The sequence below is a fragment of the Mya arenaria genome, chromosome 3 (assembly GCF_026914265.1).
Source record: "Mya arenaria isolate MELC-2E11 chromosome 3, ASM2691426v1".
Taxonomy (NCBI): Eukaryota; Metazoa; Mollusca; class Bivalvia; order Myida; family Myidae; genus Mya; species Mya arenaria.
In genome coordinates this window covers 42,645,968-42,667,438 of record NC_069124.1, presented here as the reverse complement: position 1 = coordinate 42,667,438, position 21,471 = coordinate 42,645,968, and the positions used below count along the sequence as shown (strand labels likewise).

At 34.8% G+C, this 21,471-nt stretch overlaps 2 protein-coding genes across 3 annotated transcripts; both read left to right on the top strand.

Annotated features, from left to right (window-relative positions):
- The first annotated feature begins 1,610 nt into the window (after positions 1 to 1,610).
- On the top strand, positions 1,611 to 4,466 carry LOC128229105 (short-chain collagen C4-like). Its single transcript, XM_052940785.1, has 2 exons — positions 1,611 to 1,952; positions 3,074 to 4,466. Exons 1-2 carry the CDS (start codon positions 1,748 to 1,750, stop codon positions 3,664 to 3,666), a joined length of 798 nt encoding a protein of 265 aa, XP_052796745.1. The 5' UTR covers positions 1,611 to 1,747; the 3' UTR covers positions 3,667 to 4,466.
- Positions 4,467 to 11,784: 7,318 nt separating this feature from the next.
- Positions 11,785 to 20,397, top strand: LOC128229305 (complement C1q-like protein 2). 2 transcript variants are annotated; one of them, XM_052941147.1, is made up of 5 exons: positions 11,785 to 11,895; positions 16,556 to 16,630; positions 16,867 to 16,938; positions 19,282 to 19,376; positions 19,910 to 20,397. In XM_052941147.1, exons 2-5 carry the CDS (start codon positions 16,576 to 16,578, stop codon positions 20,231 to 20,233), a joined length of 546 nt encoding a protein of 181 aa, XP_052797107.1. In that variant the 5' UTR covers positions 11,785 to 11,895; positions 16,556 to 16,575; the 3' UTR covers positions 20,234 to 20,397. The 2 variants fall into 2 exon arrangements, with proteins under 2 accessions (XP_052797107.1, XP_052797106.1); XM_052941146.1 differs by lacking the exon at positions 11,785 to 11,895 and adding an exon at positions 13,694 to 13,868.
- The last annotated feature ends 1,074 nt before the right edge of the window (positions 20,398 to 21,471 follow it).

Here is a 21,471-nt window from a genome sequence, read left to right as displayed (position 1 = left end):
CATGAATAGCTTTGATGTTGAAAAGCTTCGATTTAGCTTTTAACAGCTACACTCAGTCATTTAATAACTTCACAGTGTGTTGTGAAAGTTCTTACTTCACTATTAAAAACCTCCCCCCTAAAATTGTAAACAATTAAATAAAATGGACTCTGGAAAAATATCAAATGAAGCTAAAATGCGCTTAATCTCATAAATTTCCTAAGTAAGTAATAACAAAACCAAAGATTACATGTTAATATTTATTTGTAAATTTCCTTACAACTCTTCTAGTAGTGTATTTATTAAACTTTGTGCAAATATCAAGAAAAAGAATATTCAACTATAATCTACTTTCAATATATAAGAGCACAAATGTTGTATCCCCAGAATTTAAATAGAAAGTTCTCTCTCTCTTTCTCACTTAATCTTTAAGTCAAAATATTCTTAAATAATACTTTAACTCTATTGATATTGATTATTAAGAATTTTAACCAATGACTTTTATCATTAATTCCTACTTATAATGTATTTCTATTGTGAATTTAGATTAATATAACAAAACTTTACTTCAAAATGAAAATTCAGCTTGTCGCTGCGAACATGGCTGCCAGAGTCCTTGATCGTCTGCAAGCTCGACGAGCTTATATACTAGAGCCGAAGGAACATAAAAAATTGTTCCTTCTGTGAAAAGGTGTTCCTTCGTGAGTTTTCGTAAAAATAGAACGTTTACCATTGTTTCAATTCAAACACTGCAAACATTATTATTATGAATGGTATGTTTTCTTAAATTTTGTGTATGATTAGGGGAAGGTCTGAATAACATGACTGCCACAAAGGCACAACAATCGAAATGCTAAAAAGTGAGAGATTACAATGGGAACCTCAAAAATCGGCAATATTATGTCAGCATCTTGACAGTTGCTAGGGAGATTTCCCAGAATGCAAAGCGGAAGTAGCTCATTCAAGATGACTGCCCCGATACAGAGCAACTTGCTCTTTAATAAGTATTCGAAAAAAGGGGTACATATCCATCATAGCTGAATAAAGTGAGTTATATTTATGTTATAAACTGTTGTACTAACTATAAAGGAAAATATGGATGCTGTCATAACATATTACAAAAGAAACGGCTTTGTTTACCTGCTACACATCAAAGATACAAACATGTACATCATTTATGAATGACGAAGATTTGTTAAAAATTTGGGGATATTACAACATATAGCAAATGTGTACGTATAAATGTTACTTTGCTTGATCTGTATATACTTTGTACTGTTTGAATAAATAAAATGTCCACGAAAAGCACAATGGGACGTTCACCGACCGGAATTTAAATTTAAAAAATGTCCGGTTAAAGATAGATTATATGTCTGTTTCAATGGGAGGGTATTTAAAGACGAGACAACACAAAGGTGTTCTTCCTCATCGTTGTGGCCACCCATTCATTATTTATTACCTGAAAGTACGCTAGCAATAAAAATGGTGGAAAATAAAGAAGGATTGACACACCAAGATTAACGGGCGGAACTTTCGTATAAGTCTTAATTACCTGTCTTTTCTGTTATGTTCCGTTTAAAAAGACCGCTGTCACAAATGCCCACTTATATTTAAATAAATACGGCAAAAAAGAGACTTATCCTCAATATTTGCCAGTTCATATTTGATCTCTTGAAATTTGAGAAGGCAGCTCTTTTAAAGCTAGTGCGGTCTTCTTACAGCAACTAGTTGCTGAACTAGGCTGGCAAATCCTTACTTCAAAACGTAAATGACGAAAAATAAGATGGTCGGTGTCTCATCAGCGGTGGTTTTCATTTCGTTCCTGTGTGGATCTGTGGTAAGAGGGATGGAGGACGGCACGTTTGACAGTCGGTTTGAGTACGAGTACAAGGTGCTGAAGCAGCTGGTCGTGCTAGAGATGGAGACAAGCGATCTGCGAGGCATGGTGACCTCACTCACAGCTAGACTTGAAGGTAAGGCACACGGAACATATTAATGGTTTTCAATACTTATCATTTCTCGGTGTAACAAAACAATAAATACAAATGTTAAAACCGCTATATATTATAACCGCTTCTCATTTTTACATAAGTAAAGCCTGTCGGCTAGTACAAAAACACGAAATCCTTTGAGCAGATTCGATCCAGCATTAATTTGGAAATATATGGTAGGTTGAGATGAATCTTAGCTGTAGGTACGACACGAAACTTTTCTGTTTGTCTCTCTGAGGTGAAGAGGTATCCAGATTGTAGAAATAATGTTCATATCATATTTGCATTCTATTCATTTGTACGATCTAGGCTTTGCATTATAGTGCGCATTTGACGAATTGTTTATTTTATGTTTTACCTCTTATGCTCCCATCAATGAAATACACAATGAAACTTCGATTTCATGAAAAAAAGCGGATAAATGTGTATATGTGACATATAATGGAATTATTTTTAGTTTTAATACTCTGAGAAAACATTGAAACTATGTAAAAACACCGTTAAAGGGACTCGCTCATGAGTTGGCGACAATTTCAGTATCTTTGTTTTAACAGTCCTAATTGCCACTCTTTATTTCGTCATACAAACAAGTAAATATTAAAATAAAACATGAGCGAGTCCCTTTAAACCAGTGTTCTACATTACAGCATTTACATACAGGAAATACACACATTTAAACAACCCAATTTCTAAATTCCGACAATGTTGATTGGGTAATAACACCGTAAAAATACAATGTGTGATCAATAAACTTGACAACTAAACAATGAAAAATCTGCGAAGGAAAGCTTCTTATAAGATGAATGCACATGCATAAATGATAGTATATCAGTATTACGTTATGATTACCATAATAATTATGCCCCCCCCCCCCCCAGAATAACTGACAAGAAAGAACAATTGATAACAGTCCGAACCATTCGAAATACCTCGACCATTTCCTTTGAAAACAACCTCGTATGTTTATGGACGGTTTACAATGTCAGAAAACGTTACATTTAACTACGCTGCAAGTAGATTGCGTAGTAATTTCAATTAAGCGTTAAACTTAATGACTTTACTCTTTGGAATCTGAATTATTATGCAAGAAGTTTAATTTTCAGACGCCAACACAGTTATTAGAAATTTGAACGCGACAATGCGAAATGTTGCAACCGGAAGTACGTATATTAGATGGGGGAGGAAGTCATGCCCGGACGGAACTGGCGCCAGGTCGCTGTATGACGGGTACGCCGGGGGTTCCTGGTACTCACATGCCGGGGGAGGCAACAACTACCTGTGCTTGCCGCCTGACCCGGTGCTGGTCGACATACAGGGAGCAAGTAGAAGCTATATCTACGGGGCCGAATATGTAGTTGGCGGGACAATTTTGAAAGAACTGGATAACGATGACGTACCCTGCGTAGTATGCATCACGGCAAATACCAATGTCGTAATGGTTCCTGCCAAGAACGTTTGTCATCCGGGATGGACATTAGAATACGCGGGATATCTTATGAGCTCTAGCAAAGATCATACTGCCAGAGACTATGTATGTATGGACGGACAGCCACAGGCCGTAACCGGCAGTAAAGATGATAGGAAGGGGGCACTGTTCTACTTCGTAGAGGTCTCTTGCGGGTCTCTTCCTTGCGATCCATACAAACAAGGATACGAGCTGACTTGCGCCGTCTGCAGCTTGCCGCCGGTTAACTAATAAGTGTTTACATCGGAGAAGTTGCATCCCGCCCGGAATATGTGAATATGCGGAACTTAGAAGGACGTATACAGGCGCTGGCCACTTTTAGCCAGGGATTTTTGGTGTTGGTCCTTTTAGCCTTGCATTCCATTGTTTGTTTACACGTATATCGACTAATCTAGTGTTGCGCATTTAATAAACATTAAATATCTCTGTTGGTACCAACCTGAAATAATTAAATGCATGACTTATTTCAATGGTACTTATTTGATATCCTTTCTTAAAATATACAACTTTTTAAAGTGCTCGTATTAACATGCGCAGTTTTAGCATCCTCCAATGATTGATTAGTGAAGCAAATTATCTTCAACTCAGTTGTTTCCTAGTAGCTTGCATGTCAGCGATATATTTCTTCAATTTTGTGGAAACCAATGTTATGTATTATATATGTCACCCGTTTTGGATTTTGAACGCTCCGATTATTCTTTTGTAACACGGTCTGATAACAAAATATGCGTTTTTTATTCAATGGCAGTTGGAGATATATCTTTTTAATCGTAATTTCTTTTCACCCTCATATTCCTTGATTTGTTTTCGTAGTAAAGTTTGTTCAGTCAACCACGGGGCATAACTCGACAAATATTAAAGCCATCTACGTAATGTCTCTAGTGGCAACATATGTACTATGTTCATTTGATGAATCCAAGCAGTATTTGAGATATTTCGTACACCGACGGCGAAATCTATGGCGTTACCGTGATATTTTCAGTTTAGTTAACAATCTACCTCCAGGTAAACGTAGCGTTCAGACAGATGTGATTCTTTCTCGAAATGGAATACGACAACCTGTTCACTATGCTTATCCATTCAATGCAGCGGATTGTTCGGTCAAGGATATGCACACATTCAAATACCTTGTGATAAGCGACATTCTCATCCATCAAAGGTTTGATATGTATGTGGTACGCATAGATCTAAACTCTGGTGTACGAGAATGGATGAGCAGTGACATCTCGGAAAACGAATCTTATGATGCATTAGTCGGAAAGTTAAAACTTGATACAACTATTTTAAATAGCAGAAAAAACGAGATCAATGGAGTCAGACTTTGTATAGTTATGCTTCTATACATATTAATACAGCAAGAGCTTGAAAATCTGAGTTTCTTCGACAAAAGAGCTAAATTAACACTAACATACTGTAGAAAAGACCTCGGAAAATACTTTCAATGAAACTGAATTACTAAACATGTATAACTTAACCCAACTCATTCGAAAAAAATCGATATAACCAGAATATCAAGATAAGTGTTCGACATTGCGAGATTCTATTGGATATAACTTGTCTGTCTCAAATATGGCGAAATGAATTTTATGCTATCTGAGTTTGAGGAAACAGGCTTAAAAAGGGATATAATAAAATACTAGCCGTTGTAAGGTTTTAATGTTTGAATTAGAAAATAACTAGGGGATATGTTATAAACCACAGTAAGCAAACGGATAACGGATGTCCGTTAATTGTGCAGTGAATGTCACGAATTGAATCCATTGCTTTGAAATACGATTTCTTGGAAATATCGATTCGAAAAATAAATCGTAGGACTTAGTATGTATACCCACTTCGAGGTATTGCTTTGCACATGTCGGATCGTCCGACCGTCTGTCGATAGGTGGACCAAACCTTGTCCGATTAATAACTAGAGTACTCTTGGTCATAGGGTTCTCAAACTTGGTAGTTCTAACGTGCTATTAGGGTCAAGGTCACGTTGACCTTAACGCCAAGTTGACCTTTAACGCAAAAACCTTGCCCGATCAAACTTGGTAGGAATGTTGGTCCCGAGATTGTAGAACCCTATCAACATATCAAAGGTCAAGGTCACCAGATTCACCACAGTCATGACTATCTTAGAAAATAATTAATGATCATCAACTTAGATATTTTGCTTAAAAGTTGCAAGCAATTGACCATTATCAATTATTTGTTGGTTTGATTGGTTTGTTTGTTTGTTTGTTTTGGCTTATATATGTTTGAACGACGCTCATTTTTTCTTAAAAAGTGTTAAACATGTTACCTTTTACACGACATACACTTTAAAAATGACGTCATGCAATAGCTAAATAAATCATATAGAACATGTCTTTGTAAAAATCAATATGACAATCGAGTCAGACTTTGTATGTTTATGCTTCTTTACGTTGAAGTATACAAATTTTGGCAAGATCCTGAAAATCTGAATTTCTAAGACGGTGAAACCACCGGTTCAGATAAATATATCAGCAATAGTTTCTGATATCAATATGTATTACAGGAGAACAATACAGTTTAACACTTGATGGATTCACAAAACAAACTCTTTACTTTTAATGCATCGTTATGTTTAACTCATAAGACTTTATTGATCAAAAATACAAAACACATGCTGTATGTACAGATAAAAAAAATACTAGCCTTTTTAATTATAAATATGTTTTTTATTGCTCAGTTTGTGGCCACAAATTCAGTTAATAAGGTTCCGAAAAAAGCGCTTATATCTTTTATTTGTACAAAAATCATGGTTTCTTTAAATATTGCTTCGATCATTTAAATCAAATGGGTTAAATAGAATATGTCTATTTTGTGCATCCATCAAATGTTGAACATATATTGTCCCCCTCAACGACTTTTTTTGAAAACATGAATGGTCAAGCGTAGGTGTATAATTAGGTGATAGATTTTAATCAAGATAGGTTTAAAGTTAAATTTGATTTAGTATTATGGTTGACAAGCGAAATCACAATCAATACACACCTAAAGCCTCTGCAGTTGGGGTGCTTCACATGCTCCACACGGTGATTCACACGTTTCTGAAAAAAAATGCCTCTTAAACAAAATAATAACTTCACAAACAATAAATGTTAAAACCATTAGCCTTGCATAAGGTAAATGACCTTACATACGTGGATATTAAAAGATTCAACTGTGTCATGGACAGGGTTTAAATAAAAAGATTTTGATCGTGCAGATCTTTAATATGCTTTTTTGTAAGTTATCAATAAGATATTTATGATAATGGCTAAAACCATAAAATAAAGACACGATTTGCTTATTACCAGTCAGTAAGTTATCTTAACCTGCTCAATATATCTAATGAACAGAATGTAGCAATATCGTTAGATTAACACTGCTTATTATAATGCTTTCTAAATCTGTGATAACAGTGGGTTAAAAGTGATAATCATACCAGCCAATCTTTCGTATCACTGTTATAAATTCAAATATAAAATAACTTTGCCGAGTTTACGTCCAAAATAACGCGATTATCACTTTTACCAAGGAGTTGAAGGTACTCTGCATCGTAAAGTAAACTAAACACTTTCATCACAGTATAAATATTTCTGTTATCAATCAATGATCAAACCAATATTTGCCTAACCTGTTTGTTGACAATGACATCCAATGCGTGCTGGGTGAATTTGAACATACGCCCAGTCTCTCCATGGAAGACCTTGAAGTGCAATCATTTTGCACAGCGTCATTGCCCTGCGATTATCATATATGACAAATCTGAGATCCATCCGTAGGTACAGTGTGTGTATACCACGTGATAAATTACGTAATAAATGCTACGTCGGAAGGCAACATTTTGCTTAAAATGAAGACTTCAATCAAAAATAACTTTAACACCATTTTAAGTAAAACAAAGGGCAGTCTATGCCGCTCAACGAGCACCGCCTTCGTTTTATTGCCGAGGTTTGATTAGTTTCATCAAACACTATGACAAACCTGTTTTCAAAATAATGTTTTGACAGTGCTCCGTCAGACGGCCATATTGTGAAATGGTTTGTCGAAGTGTTTTAAGAAACTAAACTCTCAATCAAACTCTGGCAAAAGACCGAAGGCGGGAAGCGGCGTAGACTGCACTATGTTTCATTAAAAATGGTGTAGAAATAGTGAAGTTATCTTCTTGTGAAGCAAAATATTGCTTTCCGACGTAGCATTTATGACGCAATTTATCACGTGGTATACACACACTGAGGTATATATGTGAATAAAAAACTGCAAAATCGCCTACAGCTGCAAATCAACTACATTATGTATAAATAAGTATTTAATTGTGTGAATACTGTACCACCTACGCAGTCAATACAAATTATAGGCCAGGGAGATGTAGAAACACAACGAACACCGAGTCAAACGATTAACGGATTATTTATGCTTGTATCGTCGATTAATGAACATCAAACGCATGTTTAGTTATCAGATAACAGTTTAAGTTGCATGGGCCCTCACGTCTTCTATATTTGGTTAACAATTAACAACATTATAATTATATCGTTAAAACAACTTGTAAGGCCAAACTACTAGACCTATCAAATTTACGTAAGATCAAACTACTAGACCTTTCAGATTTACAGGAAATTTCGAAACCATCCGAACTATACGACATCAAAAGTCATGCTGCTGTTCCGAAGTGGGTAGTGTAAGCTTAATACACGGGCCTTGCTCATTCAGCGAGTGCTCCTATAATATTGTTCGTCATTTTAGGTTTTGAGAGCATTGAGAATTAACAGAAAATAACCCTGGTTAGAGCTAGCCTGATTCTTAAACTTGCACCAGTGTATAGGACTGTCACACGGGACCCCCATTTAACGTCCCTCCATTGAAACGATTATTATTATGAGTGGTACGTCGGGGAATCGAACCTGTCACCCCTGGATTGACAGTCAAATGTGAAACCCTAAACCAAGGATCCCCCACGAACCGTGGTCTAGTGGTAACAGTTATCCCATTAGGAACGCTGTTTAAATCGATAAAAACAACAACAGGAGATGTCCATTTTATCCAACTGACAAATGGCGGCCAGACCGTTGAAACGTCCGAAAAATCACCGAAGGACCGGTGAAAGGCTAACCAATCACGAAAGGACCGGAGGTCCGCCCTGGCAGAACAGAATGACCGGCAAGGTCCGTCAGCAGTGACAGTTTGTTTACAATATCAAAAAGATGATAAAAACAGTTGCTGTACTGCTATTTAACGATTCAAATACATTCAACACGTATATGTAAGATGAGTGGAGAACCCCCTTGTATGTACCTAGTAACAGAAATAAAAGGATTGGATGTAATTGAAACAAAAATGACCTGGGATAAGTGTAACCTTAAATTATCAATTTATAGTTATTTTTTTTATTTATATATATTTATATCTTAGTACTGTATTTTAGTTCTACAGAAGGATGTCAAGTAAATGTCAAGGTGATTAAACTATATAATGACTGGGCCATTACAATACACATTTTAGTTTGAAATTCACGAGACTGAAATATATGTTGTCTTATTAAAGATGGAAATAGTTTTGTTGTTTTATATATTTGGCATCTTTGTACAAAACAAATTTTATTTCTTAATTTAACATTATTCATTTCATTCAACATGAGCTAGGAAGAAGCTAACCGATTGTTTACGCCATAAATGGTGAAACATATATATTTAGTCAAGCCGTAATGTATTCGATGTCACCAGATTTTCAGACTTTCATGTAAGAGTGTCGAGACTAGACCTATGTCACCTGTATAGGCGCCAAATAAACTCTACCGTATCGTTGAGAGGACCTCGGTCACTATCTACAAATTGTATAAAATTTGTCTGTTTGAACATGACGGAATGAATGTTATGGGAGTTTGGGTCACATGTAATAGCCTAAACCAAAGGGATAGAATAAAATACTAGCCGATGAATCGGTTAAATGTAAGAATATACATTAACAATGGGATGATTTTATCAACCATAGTACGCAAAAGGATCAGGAATTTCCGTAAGTTATTGAATATTTACAGCCTGAACATCCATTCCTTAAATAAACTTCCTTTCGTCAATTGCGAACATTTTCCGATTAACGCAAATCCGTCGGATATGTTCGGATCGCGAATCATTGCATAACAATGTACATTGAAAATTGTTTATCTCGTTATTGTTTGTATTGTGTCAGCAGGCCCCGAAAAACTTAAATCAGTATGTTAGAAAGTGTTAATTTATATTATGTTCAATGCATTTATTGTCATCGGTGTTTCAATTTTACGCTAAAAAGTAATTTGAAGTGATTGCTTTTTTACCGCGTTATTGTGACGTGATTTGATAAACTGTTTCCGGTTACGGTCGGGTCTGGTTCTATTTGCAGAATGGGCGAGAAAGGATTACTGTTAGGTTTTCTTAAATGAAATGATGTATTTTTTTAAACATCTTGAATGAAATAATGAACTATTGGTGTAAATATAAGTAATGAATTGCCTGATTGATGTCATTGTCGGGGTTATGAACGCAGTTGGGCTCGTAAAAATACGCTGGATTCCTTTGGACTCCGCACACTTTAACCAGCCCAACTGCGTTCATCCCCCGCAAATGACATCAATCCCGCAATTTAAGTGAGCGTCACAAATTGAATGACATCGTTTACATGCAAAATCAAAACTAAAGTTTGCATTAAAATTGATTTGCGGAATATTATATTTTAAAGCCATGTTTTTATTATTCTTATCTTCTGTATCTCACTATTCATAAAAAAGACACTTTGAACAGCTACGTCCACAGTAACGGAATGTTTACCGCTCACACTGACGGATGAGCATTCTTTTCTATTACAATACAGTCTGACATAAGTGCTTACGTTTGCGCAGAAAAAGTTGTTAATTGCACCGTAGAGGGTGAAGCGTTCGCGGACTCGGGGGAAATTCATGACACGCAGTCCTCCATGCCATTGTCTGGATGAGGGCCGAGGAGAAGACGTACGTCTGACGCGGTTCAGACTCTCGGTGTTAGGAAGTCACGCAACGTGACGTGTATTTTCCTTCGTTACTGGTTTGACAAAACAATTGTATGTTTTAAATGTGCATGCGAAATGTCTTTTGAAATATGTTTTTGTTCTGTTTGAATCAAGACGTTTTGTATAAAAGTTGCAAGAAATTGACTATTGTCGTTATTTATTTATTTGTTTGTGTTTTTGCTTATGTATGTTTAAACGACACATATTTCCTTTGAAAATAAAGTGTTTAACATGTTACCCTTTGGTAGCTACTACGGGTGTCAGTCGAAGTTATGGAGTCACGCAACCCGCGATGACGTTCAACGTTTATCGTTTGGCTCCTGATTTGAGGGAGCCGGAAATTTGGGGCAAGGGATGTGACAAAATGAACAGCATGTATGGAGGGAGCTAACTTTACCTTTGGCTACACCTTTGACAAATCAATTGATTGTTATTAAAAAAAGTGTTTAATACGTTAACCTTTGTACGAGGACAATTGTATACGAAGTTATGCAATAGCTTTGTCTGTGATTGTGAAAGAAAACTTCAATCTCTAGAAATAAGATAGAGACATCCATGAATGATCTGGGGTTTTAATTGATTACTCTACCTGAATGCTTTATATAATTTGTCCGTACAATTTACGTCATTGTATAATGACATGAATATCCTAATATACGTCCACTTATCGTTTCCATAACACTTTATAGTAAGGCAAACACCCAGCCACTACCACTACTACTCTTTGTGTCTGTCTCTCTTAGCAATCCAGAAGTCCCGATTTCGAGGATCCTGCTGCAGTTTCTTTCTTAACTTCTTATATGTAACTGTAGCACAATGGGCCTTAAGACACCCACCGACCGGAATTAAATTTTAAAAAATGACTGATAAAGATAGCGTATATGTCTGTTTCAAATTAAAGATGCGAAACCACAAAGGTGTTCTTCCTCATCATTGTGGCCGCCCATTCATTATTTATTTCCTGAAAGTCCGCTAACAATGAAAAAGGTGGAAAATAAAGAAGGATAGACAAACCAAGATTAAAGGGTGGAACTTTTGTATAAGTTTTAATTACCTGTCTTTTTCTGTTATGTTCCGTTTGAAAAGGCAAAAGTCATGAAAGCCCACTTAAATTATAATTCAATAAATACGAAAAAAGTAAATAATCTTCCTCAATATTGTGCCAGTTCATATTTGGTGCTCTTGAAAATTGAGAAAGTGGCTCTATAAATGATACTGAACTAGCCTGGTGAATCATAACTTCAAAACATGAATGCCGAATAATAAGATGGAAAGTGTCTCATCAGCGACGGTGTTCATCTTGTTCCTGTGGGGATCTATGGTAGGAGGATTGGAGGACGGCACGTTTGACAGTCGAATTGAGGACGAGTACATGGTGCTGAAGCAGCTGGTCGTGCTGGAGATGGACAAAAACGAGTTCCGTGACCTCACTCACGTCTAGACTTGAAGGTAAGGGAAACGGAACATATTCATTGTCTCATATACTTTTCATTTCTTGGTAATAAAAAACAATAAATTCAAATGTGAACATCGCTTTGTTATAAGACCGCTTTGCATTTTTATATAATTAAGCCTGTAGGGCCAGTGCAAAGACACGATACTTTTTAACCCCTTCAATCCAACATTTACAATAAATTCATATGTGGCGCATTTGTGAAAACCGCTCTATAAAATAACCGCTTCGTATCTTTACATATGTAAAGCCTGTCGGGCTATTCTTTGGACAAGAACTCATCTTAGCCGCTTCAATCCAACATCTTGGACTAGATAATGAGCAAAAATTTCTATATTGTTTAGAAAACAGGTCACAAACATATGTGCACTCCACTCATCTGAACACTCTAGACTTTGCATAATAACGCGCTACTGATTCAGAAGTAATGTTTATATCATGTATTTCCTCTTATGTTCCCATCAATGAAACACAAAACGAAATGTTAATAGCATATAAGCGACATCAAATGGATTTATTTTGATCCTTTAAGACTTGGAGAAAACATTGAAATTATATACAAAAAGACGTCACCAACAACTATTAAACCATGTGCCTACATCAAACATTGACATAAGCCAAAATTAAAACAGGAAAACAGCACACGTAAAAACGAGCATATTTCTTAATCGTAACAATGCTCATTTAGTAATAACTCCTTAAAATAACTCAATCAATGATCAACAAATTTAATGGAAAACGTTGAAAGAAAGCTTACTTTTTACGCGATAAAAATAATAATGTCCAAGATTTTATAGCAAATGTCACTTTTAAAATAACTTCTTATCAGAAGAACGCACGTTCATCATGTCAGTTCCTCAGTAGTGAGTATGTCTATGTTAATAATATGGCAAAAACAGTTAAATAAATAACCGGAAGTAAAAATAATTATATACCTATATTCGTGAGAAAGCTACACCTAAACACTTGAAAATTACAGGACCTGCATATATGAATTTTTCTTGAAACATTAAAGAAACGTTAGAATTTCTGCAGCATTTGATCAGAAAAATAAAATAGGTTAAAAGTTATATCTTTTCCAGACGGCAATGCAGTTTTACAAAATTTGAACGCGTCAATGCGAAATGTTGCATTCGGAAGTATGTATATATTGGATGGAGAAGGAAAGTTTGCCCAAACGGTAGCCGGAAGTCAAGGTGATAGTTAACCTAAAAGTATTTATTTTTTCTTTAGATTTATCAATTGAGTCACTCCTACCAACGATCTAGCATAGAAATAACTATGAATTACTGCAGTTTAATAATGTTAGAACATCTCGAAAGGACTAAATAGCATAAAGATAAAAAAAAACTCCGATATATGCGAACACTTATGCGTACGAAAAACATGCCAATAAAACTACTCAAACGAAAAGATGCAACAAATTCCTGCGGCCTACATGTGGCTGACACTCCAATCGTCACAATAACGAATAGAAGTAGTTTAACTGTAGGTTATTTGGGCATTTCGATACAAGATACTAGATAAGGCGTATGCAATTTGCCATATTTGTAAATTATTTCAAAAGAGTAAAAATGCCTGTCATGGATTGAAATAAAAAGCATGGTAACAGATAATGATTAAACAATTCGTACATGAAACGACGTATGTCGTCCTTGCATGAGGAAACACTGATAACTTTCTGAGATCTTTCCGGCTTTCAAAGAAAACAATTTAAAAGAGGAACATTATTTCCTTCTTCGTTCAAGTTGACTGATAAATATTTCAGACCTCTAAAGTTAGTGATCTAAGATGGATCTGGTAAAGCGTTGCTTTGCTCTTGTTGTGGAAGTAATATTCTTTGCACCGAATTTCTGCTTGGCATCCAAGACATGCAGCGCGAACGACGTTAGGACTGCAGTGTTGTTGATCCGTGAAACGCAGACTGTTCTCAGAGAACACAAAATGGACATGAAACAGCAACTTAACAGTAAGATCAGTTAATAATTCTAGTAGATTTCTCTTTATTTTAGTAAAAAACATTCTTCGTGCCGTTTTTAAAAGTGTCCCGTATCACCTAATTAAATAAACGGAAGATCGAAGGGTCAATCGATCTGCAATGCTACTTTCAAACAATCTCAACTGTAATACTGTGATGAAAAAATAAGTGATAACGGTTATGCTCAAAGATATGCGACATACGCTACGTCTCTATAAACGGCAGCTCAGCCTTACCTCATTTCTATTATCGATTATCGTATGGTTTCGTATGGTTCCAGTCGTGGGTACCATTTCTATATATGTATTTGGCGTCACGGTTACAGCGCAATTGTGTGCATTTATTCGAAACTTTCCGAATAATTTGATAAGATGCATTTCACAAGTTAAAGTGTTCGGGCTACGGGTATCTAATATAAAATTATGAATAAAATTATAATTAAAACAAATAAAAGTTTTTCGTTACATATATGTGAAAACATTTAGTAAGTTTTTTAAGAAACAGCTGAATTTTAAGGGTAGAGTTTCTTAAATTTATTGCAGCTTTGTTATTGCAACTTTGATATATTTTTTCACAACACTTGGCATATTCGATCCATGTGTAGTTAAAGTTAACCCAAAGATAATTGAATTTATCGACTATATCGACTAATTCGTTGTTAATACATCACCTAGTCTCTAGCTCTCTAGTTTGCTGCCATTTTTCAAACGCCCAAATTTGACATTTGTTTAAATTGATTTTCAAGCCTCATTTAACAGAGTCCTGGTAAATGCAACGCATCTTGGCTTGTAGATTAATTGGATCCATAGTAAACAACAAATTTTGTTAATATTCAGTAGGTGATAATGGTTCCCCTTGTTTGTGAACGACTGTTGTATCCAAAAAATGGGATGATTCTTATTCCCTAGAAGATAGTTGTTTATAAAAGACTTGTTCGCTCTTTTGATTCCACAACAACACCAAAAGCGTAGAACTTGTGTTCGGAATTTGCCACACCAAACTGATCCCATGTTTAACGACAGAGTTCAATTTCAAAACCTATCTACCCTACAGGAAAAACAAACAAACAGGACAATTTCAGTTGTATTTGACAATGGGAAAAACCGTCTTGGATACTTTCTTGTAATGTGTTATATAAGTATTGACTAGTGAGCCAATGGATATCATATCATAGTCAATGGTTCACTAGTCAACAAGTGTTCTGCTTCGTCGATGGTTGTGTGGACCAATGAGAGACTGTCTCTTGATATGTCATATAATAAAAAATAATATTTTTTTCACCATTTTCCGACCGATACTGCCACCAGTGTAATTCATAACGAAGACTTCAAATTAATTTTCAAATGCATACATCTAGAAAATTGATCTTCTCCCTGAATACGGAATGTTTCTTGATTTGGACTTTTGTCATTCTAATTAACTTAATTAGTGATGATTGTTGTTTATTAGTCGGCGCCCAGAAGGCACTCAATAGTTTAGTGATAAAATATGAAGTTTTTGTATATTTTATAAAACTTTACTCTTTAATTTATAATGAAACCTTAAATTATAATAGCCCTGCTTATCATTTTGAAAATGTTGATCATAACAACTCGGCCATCTCCGAGATAGATACAGGTGTTCCGATTGATATCAATAGATGAAGGTTACACGGTACTATTACAATATCCGTTATGTTTGTAAACCTCCTACGCAGTAATCTCCCTTGGTGACGACAAAAATGCCGAGTTTTGAAAATTTAACCTTGAGCTTAATTGTTTGTTTTGAAAATGTCATTCGAAAGAATGAACTCCAGATAATTCCCTCTTGATGTATATTATTTTTATCCCCGTTCTATATACTCATATGAGTGAAATGACTGTGTTACAAATATTTATACAAAATATAAAGCAAGGAATTCACATAACATGCCGGTACAAATAAAAGGTGAATTTCATGTTATTGAAATCTATGTTCTAGACCATATTTCTTCCGAAGAAACGTATGTATAGCTTGGAAAACCCCCCAGAATATCTATAATTCTGGGTTTAAACTATTGTAACAATATTATAATATTAACCATAATGTCCTTCAAGCATATGTACACCAACATAAAAACAAATATTTTCATTGAAATAATAACCATTTTTGGTTATCTGCATGCACGTTTTTCTTCGAATTTCATTGCGCCGACTTGATGCTATGCATCAACTTTTTTCTTGTTTTTGCGTAATTTATCCATTAGTACGCGAACTGCTAAAAACCGCTAACTTATGAACAACAACACATTAATGACATCATCGAATTTTCGCCAGATGCTTTCTAACTGATTCAACTGATCAGAATCCGTCCATTGGTGGAGACATGAGTGTAAACACTAAGCTCTAGAAAATCATATTTTTTGCTTCATTAAGACTTTAAAAGAAAAAAAAAACCTCTTGTTTCAATTCCATTCTGAAGACTGATAACCTACCTGTTCGATGACACTAAATATAAAAAAACAATTTGACAAGTAAAATATAAATTCACTTGTATATCTCACCAGTATATCTTAATATTGCATGAGCCTGGAACCGTCATGGAATTTACTCACGTGCCCTCATGCGTTCATACCGCATGAATACACGAAACATGCGATTAATCCTTAAACATTACGTCGGCAGGTGGTGTACATATATAACGGCATTTATTTATTTCAGCATTGAAAGAAGAAATTCGAATGAAAGGAACAGAAATAGATACCCTTGGAACTCAGTTAAACGGCAATTTCACAAGTTTGTATTTATTTTCAAACATGTTTTAAAACGTTTTTATCATTACTTGCATTGTATTTTTTTCTTGATGGTGACTTTTTTTTAATTATGCCATAAATCGAAAGTTTACTAATATTTACATTAACTCGTATTTTATAGAAAAAGACTCATGAAAAATGCAATTAATCCTTAAACATAACGCCGACATTTGTTGGTCATTACAAATATACACAATCAATGGCATTTATTTATTTCAGCATTGCAAGAAGAAATCAGAAAGAAGGGAAAAGAGATAGATAGCCTTCGAACTCAGTTAAACAAAATCACAAGTTTGTATTTGTTTTCACACATGTTTTAAAAGTTTTTCGGCGATAGCTGTTTAACTTCAGTTTTGACCTAGATGTGAAGAAAAATGACTTAGACTGTAGGCCAATCAAATAGTGTGATGAATAGTGTAGACGATAGATGAAATGAATCGTTTTTATTGGTTAATCGTTACGTCGGCGATCCTACGAGAGGCACTTATAAACTGAAGTTTTGAATAGGAATTTTCAAGGTACTGACTTCTAATTCGGCTTTCCTTCAGCAATAACTTTCTGTGAAAACACATGAAATTATATTTTTAAGTACAAACTATCAAATTGATTGTTATATTCCTTGGGATGGGTGTAAAATGTACAAAAACACAAGGTTTTGGGTTACATGTTTGTTGTGTTATGAAAGTGTACACATGTTATAAACAATACATACAGTAGAGTTTATTATTAAAGGGAAGTAATGCAATCTATCTCATTGTCTCTTGTAGTGTTTGAGTAGTGTATATAATGCAACATTGTTTTTAAAACATGATATGTTTTCAGTCATTTATCGTCAATAGAGACTCGTTTCTCCCTTGTGTGCCTCTCGTAATATCCAGTTATATGACGTATGCTTCTTATCGAAAGACTGAAGAACAAATCTTCTTAGATAATACGTACATGTTTTGTAAAAAATAAAACTCTGCTATCTGAAATGTGGGTGGAAATTGAACAATTTTCGACCTCAACAATACACTTTTGATATTCAAATAAAGCAATATGCTAAGTTCATTATGCTTTCTCATACACTCTTTATGACCTTGTTTACAAATGAATCGCAATTTTCTTGTTTCTAAGCCAACAATCATTCGAAAGTGGATTATTATTTACACAAGTGTTTGAAAAACGGACTCCATTTGCTATCGATAATCGTATCGAATCGGACTAAGGAAAACATAATGTCATTATGTATACATCATCATGATCATTTAAATGGTTACACCTGGAATCAGTACGTGTAGTGCTTTTGTCGTGCTTTTAGCAACAGTAAGTAAAATTCCATTACCCTTTTCTGACTTTAATAATTTAACGATTTTAATACATAACACAACACATAGTTAATCATTGCACATCAATTGCAAAATGATGCACACCGCATCAAGTCAGTTATCTTAACATTGTATCCATGTAAAAGCATATTAAATATTTGTGAACCAGCTTAACATTCAATAACATGTTATATTGAAGATTAACTGGAATATCTTAATTTCATAAATTTTTGACAAAAAAAGATTATTTGCAGGTAAGACAGACCAATACACCATAGAGACAGTTTATTGAAGAAGGTTTTATAAAATATATAAACAATTAAAATCAATTTGTAATTTTGGGAGAGTTTGTAAGTTTTAAAGCAAAAGTGATTACATCCACTGCATTTGTGTAAGATAGTAACCTCCCTTGTTAAAATGAACTTAACGAGAATTTATAGGTAAGAACAATTGACATTTAATTGACTTTTACCAAAAAAAATACGTAGTTACCGGAAGTACCATTAGCGACATAAATTTTGGACACCCACTATCGATTGTCGCCGACATAGCATTGTCAGCGACAATTTATCGATTGCACTTGATAATCGTTTAATCACTTATTTACACGTACTCGTATTTTGAAAAAAAATAAATGTTTTTGGCTTTAAAAAATCGCGTTTATAGTTTGGTTCTCAACCGAGACTTGAGACCGTAATCTTTGACCGAGGATTAAGCTGTGCAACAAACTCCATGCAGTGTTACTCCCTTACAGTATAGTTATCATTGTCACCATGCAAATTACTTATACGTATATGAAAAAAATTGTAAATTAACTCCTTTTTTGTGTTTTAACCTCAATGCATCTTGAACGATTGAAATTTGATAAAAAAATATATTCCAAAACAAGAGAAAAGAAAAAGCATTTAAAATTATTGTTTATATAGTTCGTATAGCTGAAATCCAGCTATACTCGCTCATGGTGGCAGAGATACATTCTGCTTGTCAGGGAAAGTCACTGAGTGGGAGATTGGATGTTAAATTGTACGTACATGTACAAATGTACCTTGGGCTATGGTTAATAGCAGACTCAAGTCTCACTTCAAAGTTAAGATGCAACATTGCAAATCTTCACTTTATTGTTACTTTACTTCTGGTTGAGTTTTGATGATAAATTTGCTGAGTATTATAACCATTCGAAATTGTAAATTTATTTACTAATATGTAAAACGAATGGAATAAAAATAAATCTTGATAATTAAAGAAAGTGCTTTAGAGTTCGAAGTGGTAATTATTACTTTTGACGTCAACATACAAAACGTATTTCTTTTTATTAATTAACGTACAGCAGCGGCAGCTTCGCATGTTCCCAAGACATTCCACGCGTACTTGAGCACAGACGTCACCCTCAGCGACCATGAAATCATAAAGTTCGATATCGAGGTACATATAAAAGAACAGAAAACCACAGAACAGAACAGAATGTTTATTTATCTCAAGCATAAAAATCTCATCGTAACAGACACAAAAAGAAAAGAAAAACATGCACGGATATTATAGGTTATGTATATGGGTAGTTTTATAGAATAATCAATGTGTGTTTTAGTTATATTATATAAAAATAAAAAAGGCTAATTTTATTAAGAAACATATATTCAATGCATTTTTTAAATGCTTGAAAAAGAAAATAAATACAGGTCATCTTATCAACGTGTGTGCCAAATTGAATGAATGTCACAAATTAGATGATAACTTTTAAATGACGTATCAAACAATTCGCTTTTAAATAGATGGACGTGTCTATATTACGATTACTCAAACATATCGATTAGAAAAAGCAATCGTACGACACATGCTCATACATTTGTTATAAATAATTTTGCAGTCACAAATGCTTAATTGAAAGTTTGCATTATAACTAATTGATTTTAAACCCATGTTTTTATTAGTTTGATATTCTGTATCTCACTTTTTAGGAAACAGACACCGTGAACAGCTACGACACTACTAACGGAATGTTCACCGCTCACGTTGACAGATTCTACTTCTTGGCTATAACAATACATTCTGCTGTCAATAGTTACGTTGGCGCCGAGATAGTCGTTAATGGCGTCGTCAAGGGCGAAGCGTTCGCTGACTCGGAGGAAATTGCCGACACGCACTCCTCCAGCGCGATGACAATCGTCCGAATGAGTGCCAGGGAGGAGGCGTACGTCCGACGTGGGTCAGACAGTAAGTCGGCGTTATGGAGTCAAGCAACCCGCGGACGTTCAACATTTTCTGGTTGGCTCCTAAATTAATGGTTGTGTTTTGGGGGATGTAACGAAGTGAACAGCATGTACGGAGGTGCTTAAGTGTTCTCTTCTTTGACAAACAATTGCATTGTTTAAATGTGCATGCAGTGTGTTTTAAAGAAAATGTTTTTGTTTTGTTTTAATCACTATGACTTCAATATTTATGGACCGGGGATATATTTGCACAAGTCAGTCAGTCGGTAAGTCCGTCGGTCGCTCGGATGGCCAAACCTTAACCGATTAACAACTTAAGTTACCAGATTGACAATAATCATGATAATCTTACTAAACATGTATTTTTTTTTGATGATGAATAGCTAAAATGCCTTGATTAATAGTTGCACAAATTGGCTATTGTTATTTTTTTTAATATTGTATTTTTTTGGCTTATATATGTTGGAACGACGCATATTTTCAAGAATTTTTTTAAAACATGTTTTAATCGAACGTAATGGTGTAGTGTTAAGACAGAACTATGTTTGTTCACTTAACGTTTCCATATCTATAACCTCCACCTAATAAGTGTTCCCCCCACTCTCTCTCTCTAACTCCCTCCCTCCCCCCTCTCTCTCTCCTCCCCCCCCCCCTCTCTCTTTCTCTACATCCCCCCGACTCTCTCTCTCTCTCTCTCTTTCTCTCTCTCTCTCTCTATTAAATAGCTAGCTTGATAGGAACTTTTTCCTCTTATCTTTCTTTGATTGTTTTATATTTATACAATCAATTTTATTTCTAAACATCGTATGTGAAACTGTAGACAAATAGACCTTCAGATGTGCATGGAGCGGAATTAAAATTGGAAAAAGTCCGGTACAAGATAGTAAATATGCCTGTTTCAAAATGTTGACCTAAAATACTACAACAAAAATATTTTTCTTCCTCATCATTGTGGCTATACACACATTATTAATTATCTGAAAGTCCAATAAGAATGAAAGATGGAACATAAAGAAGGGTTGACAATCCAAAATTAAGGCGATGTTCCATTGCAAGTCTTAATTACCTGTCTTTTCTGTTATGTTCTGTTTAAAAAGGCAACATACATCAATGCCCACTAATATTTTAATTCATAAATACGGCAAAAAGAATATAAAAAAAATAGACTTATCTTCTTCAATATTGTGCCAGTTCATATTTGGTGCTCTTAAAAAATTAACAAAGCAGCTCTATAAAAGCTAGCGCGATCTTACGACAGCAAGAGATTGCTGAACTATATTGGCAAACCATTACTTCAAAATGCCGAAGAA

Coding starts and splice junctions, on each gene's coding strand:
- LOC128229305 (XM_052941146.1), top strand. CDS start 13,844: ATGGACATGAAACAGCAACTTAACA. Junction 13,869..16,555: donor CATGAAACAGCAACTTAACA/GTAAGATCAGTT, acceptor TATTTATTTCAG/CATTGAAAGAAGAAATTCGA. Junction 19,377..19,909: donor TCATAAAGTTCGATATCGAG/GTACATATAAAA, acceptor CTCACTTTTTAG/GAAACAGACACCGTGAACAG.
- LOC128229105 (XM_052940785.1), top strand. CDS start 1,748: ATGACGAAAAATAAGATGGTCGGTGTCTCATCAGCGGTGGTTTTCATT. Junction 1,953..3,073: donor ACTCACAGCTAGACTTGAAG/GTAAGGCACACG, acceptor TTTAATTTTCAG/ACGCCAACACAGTTATTAGA.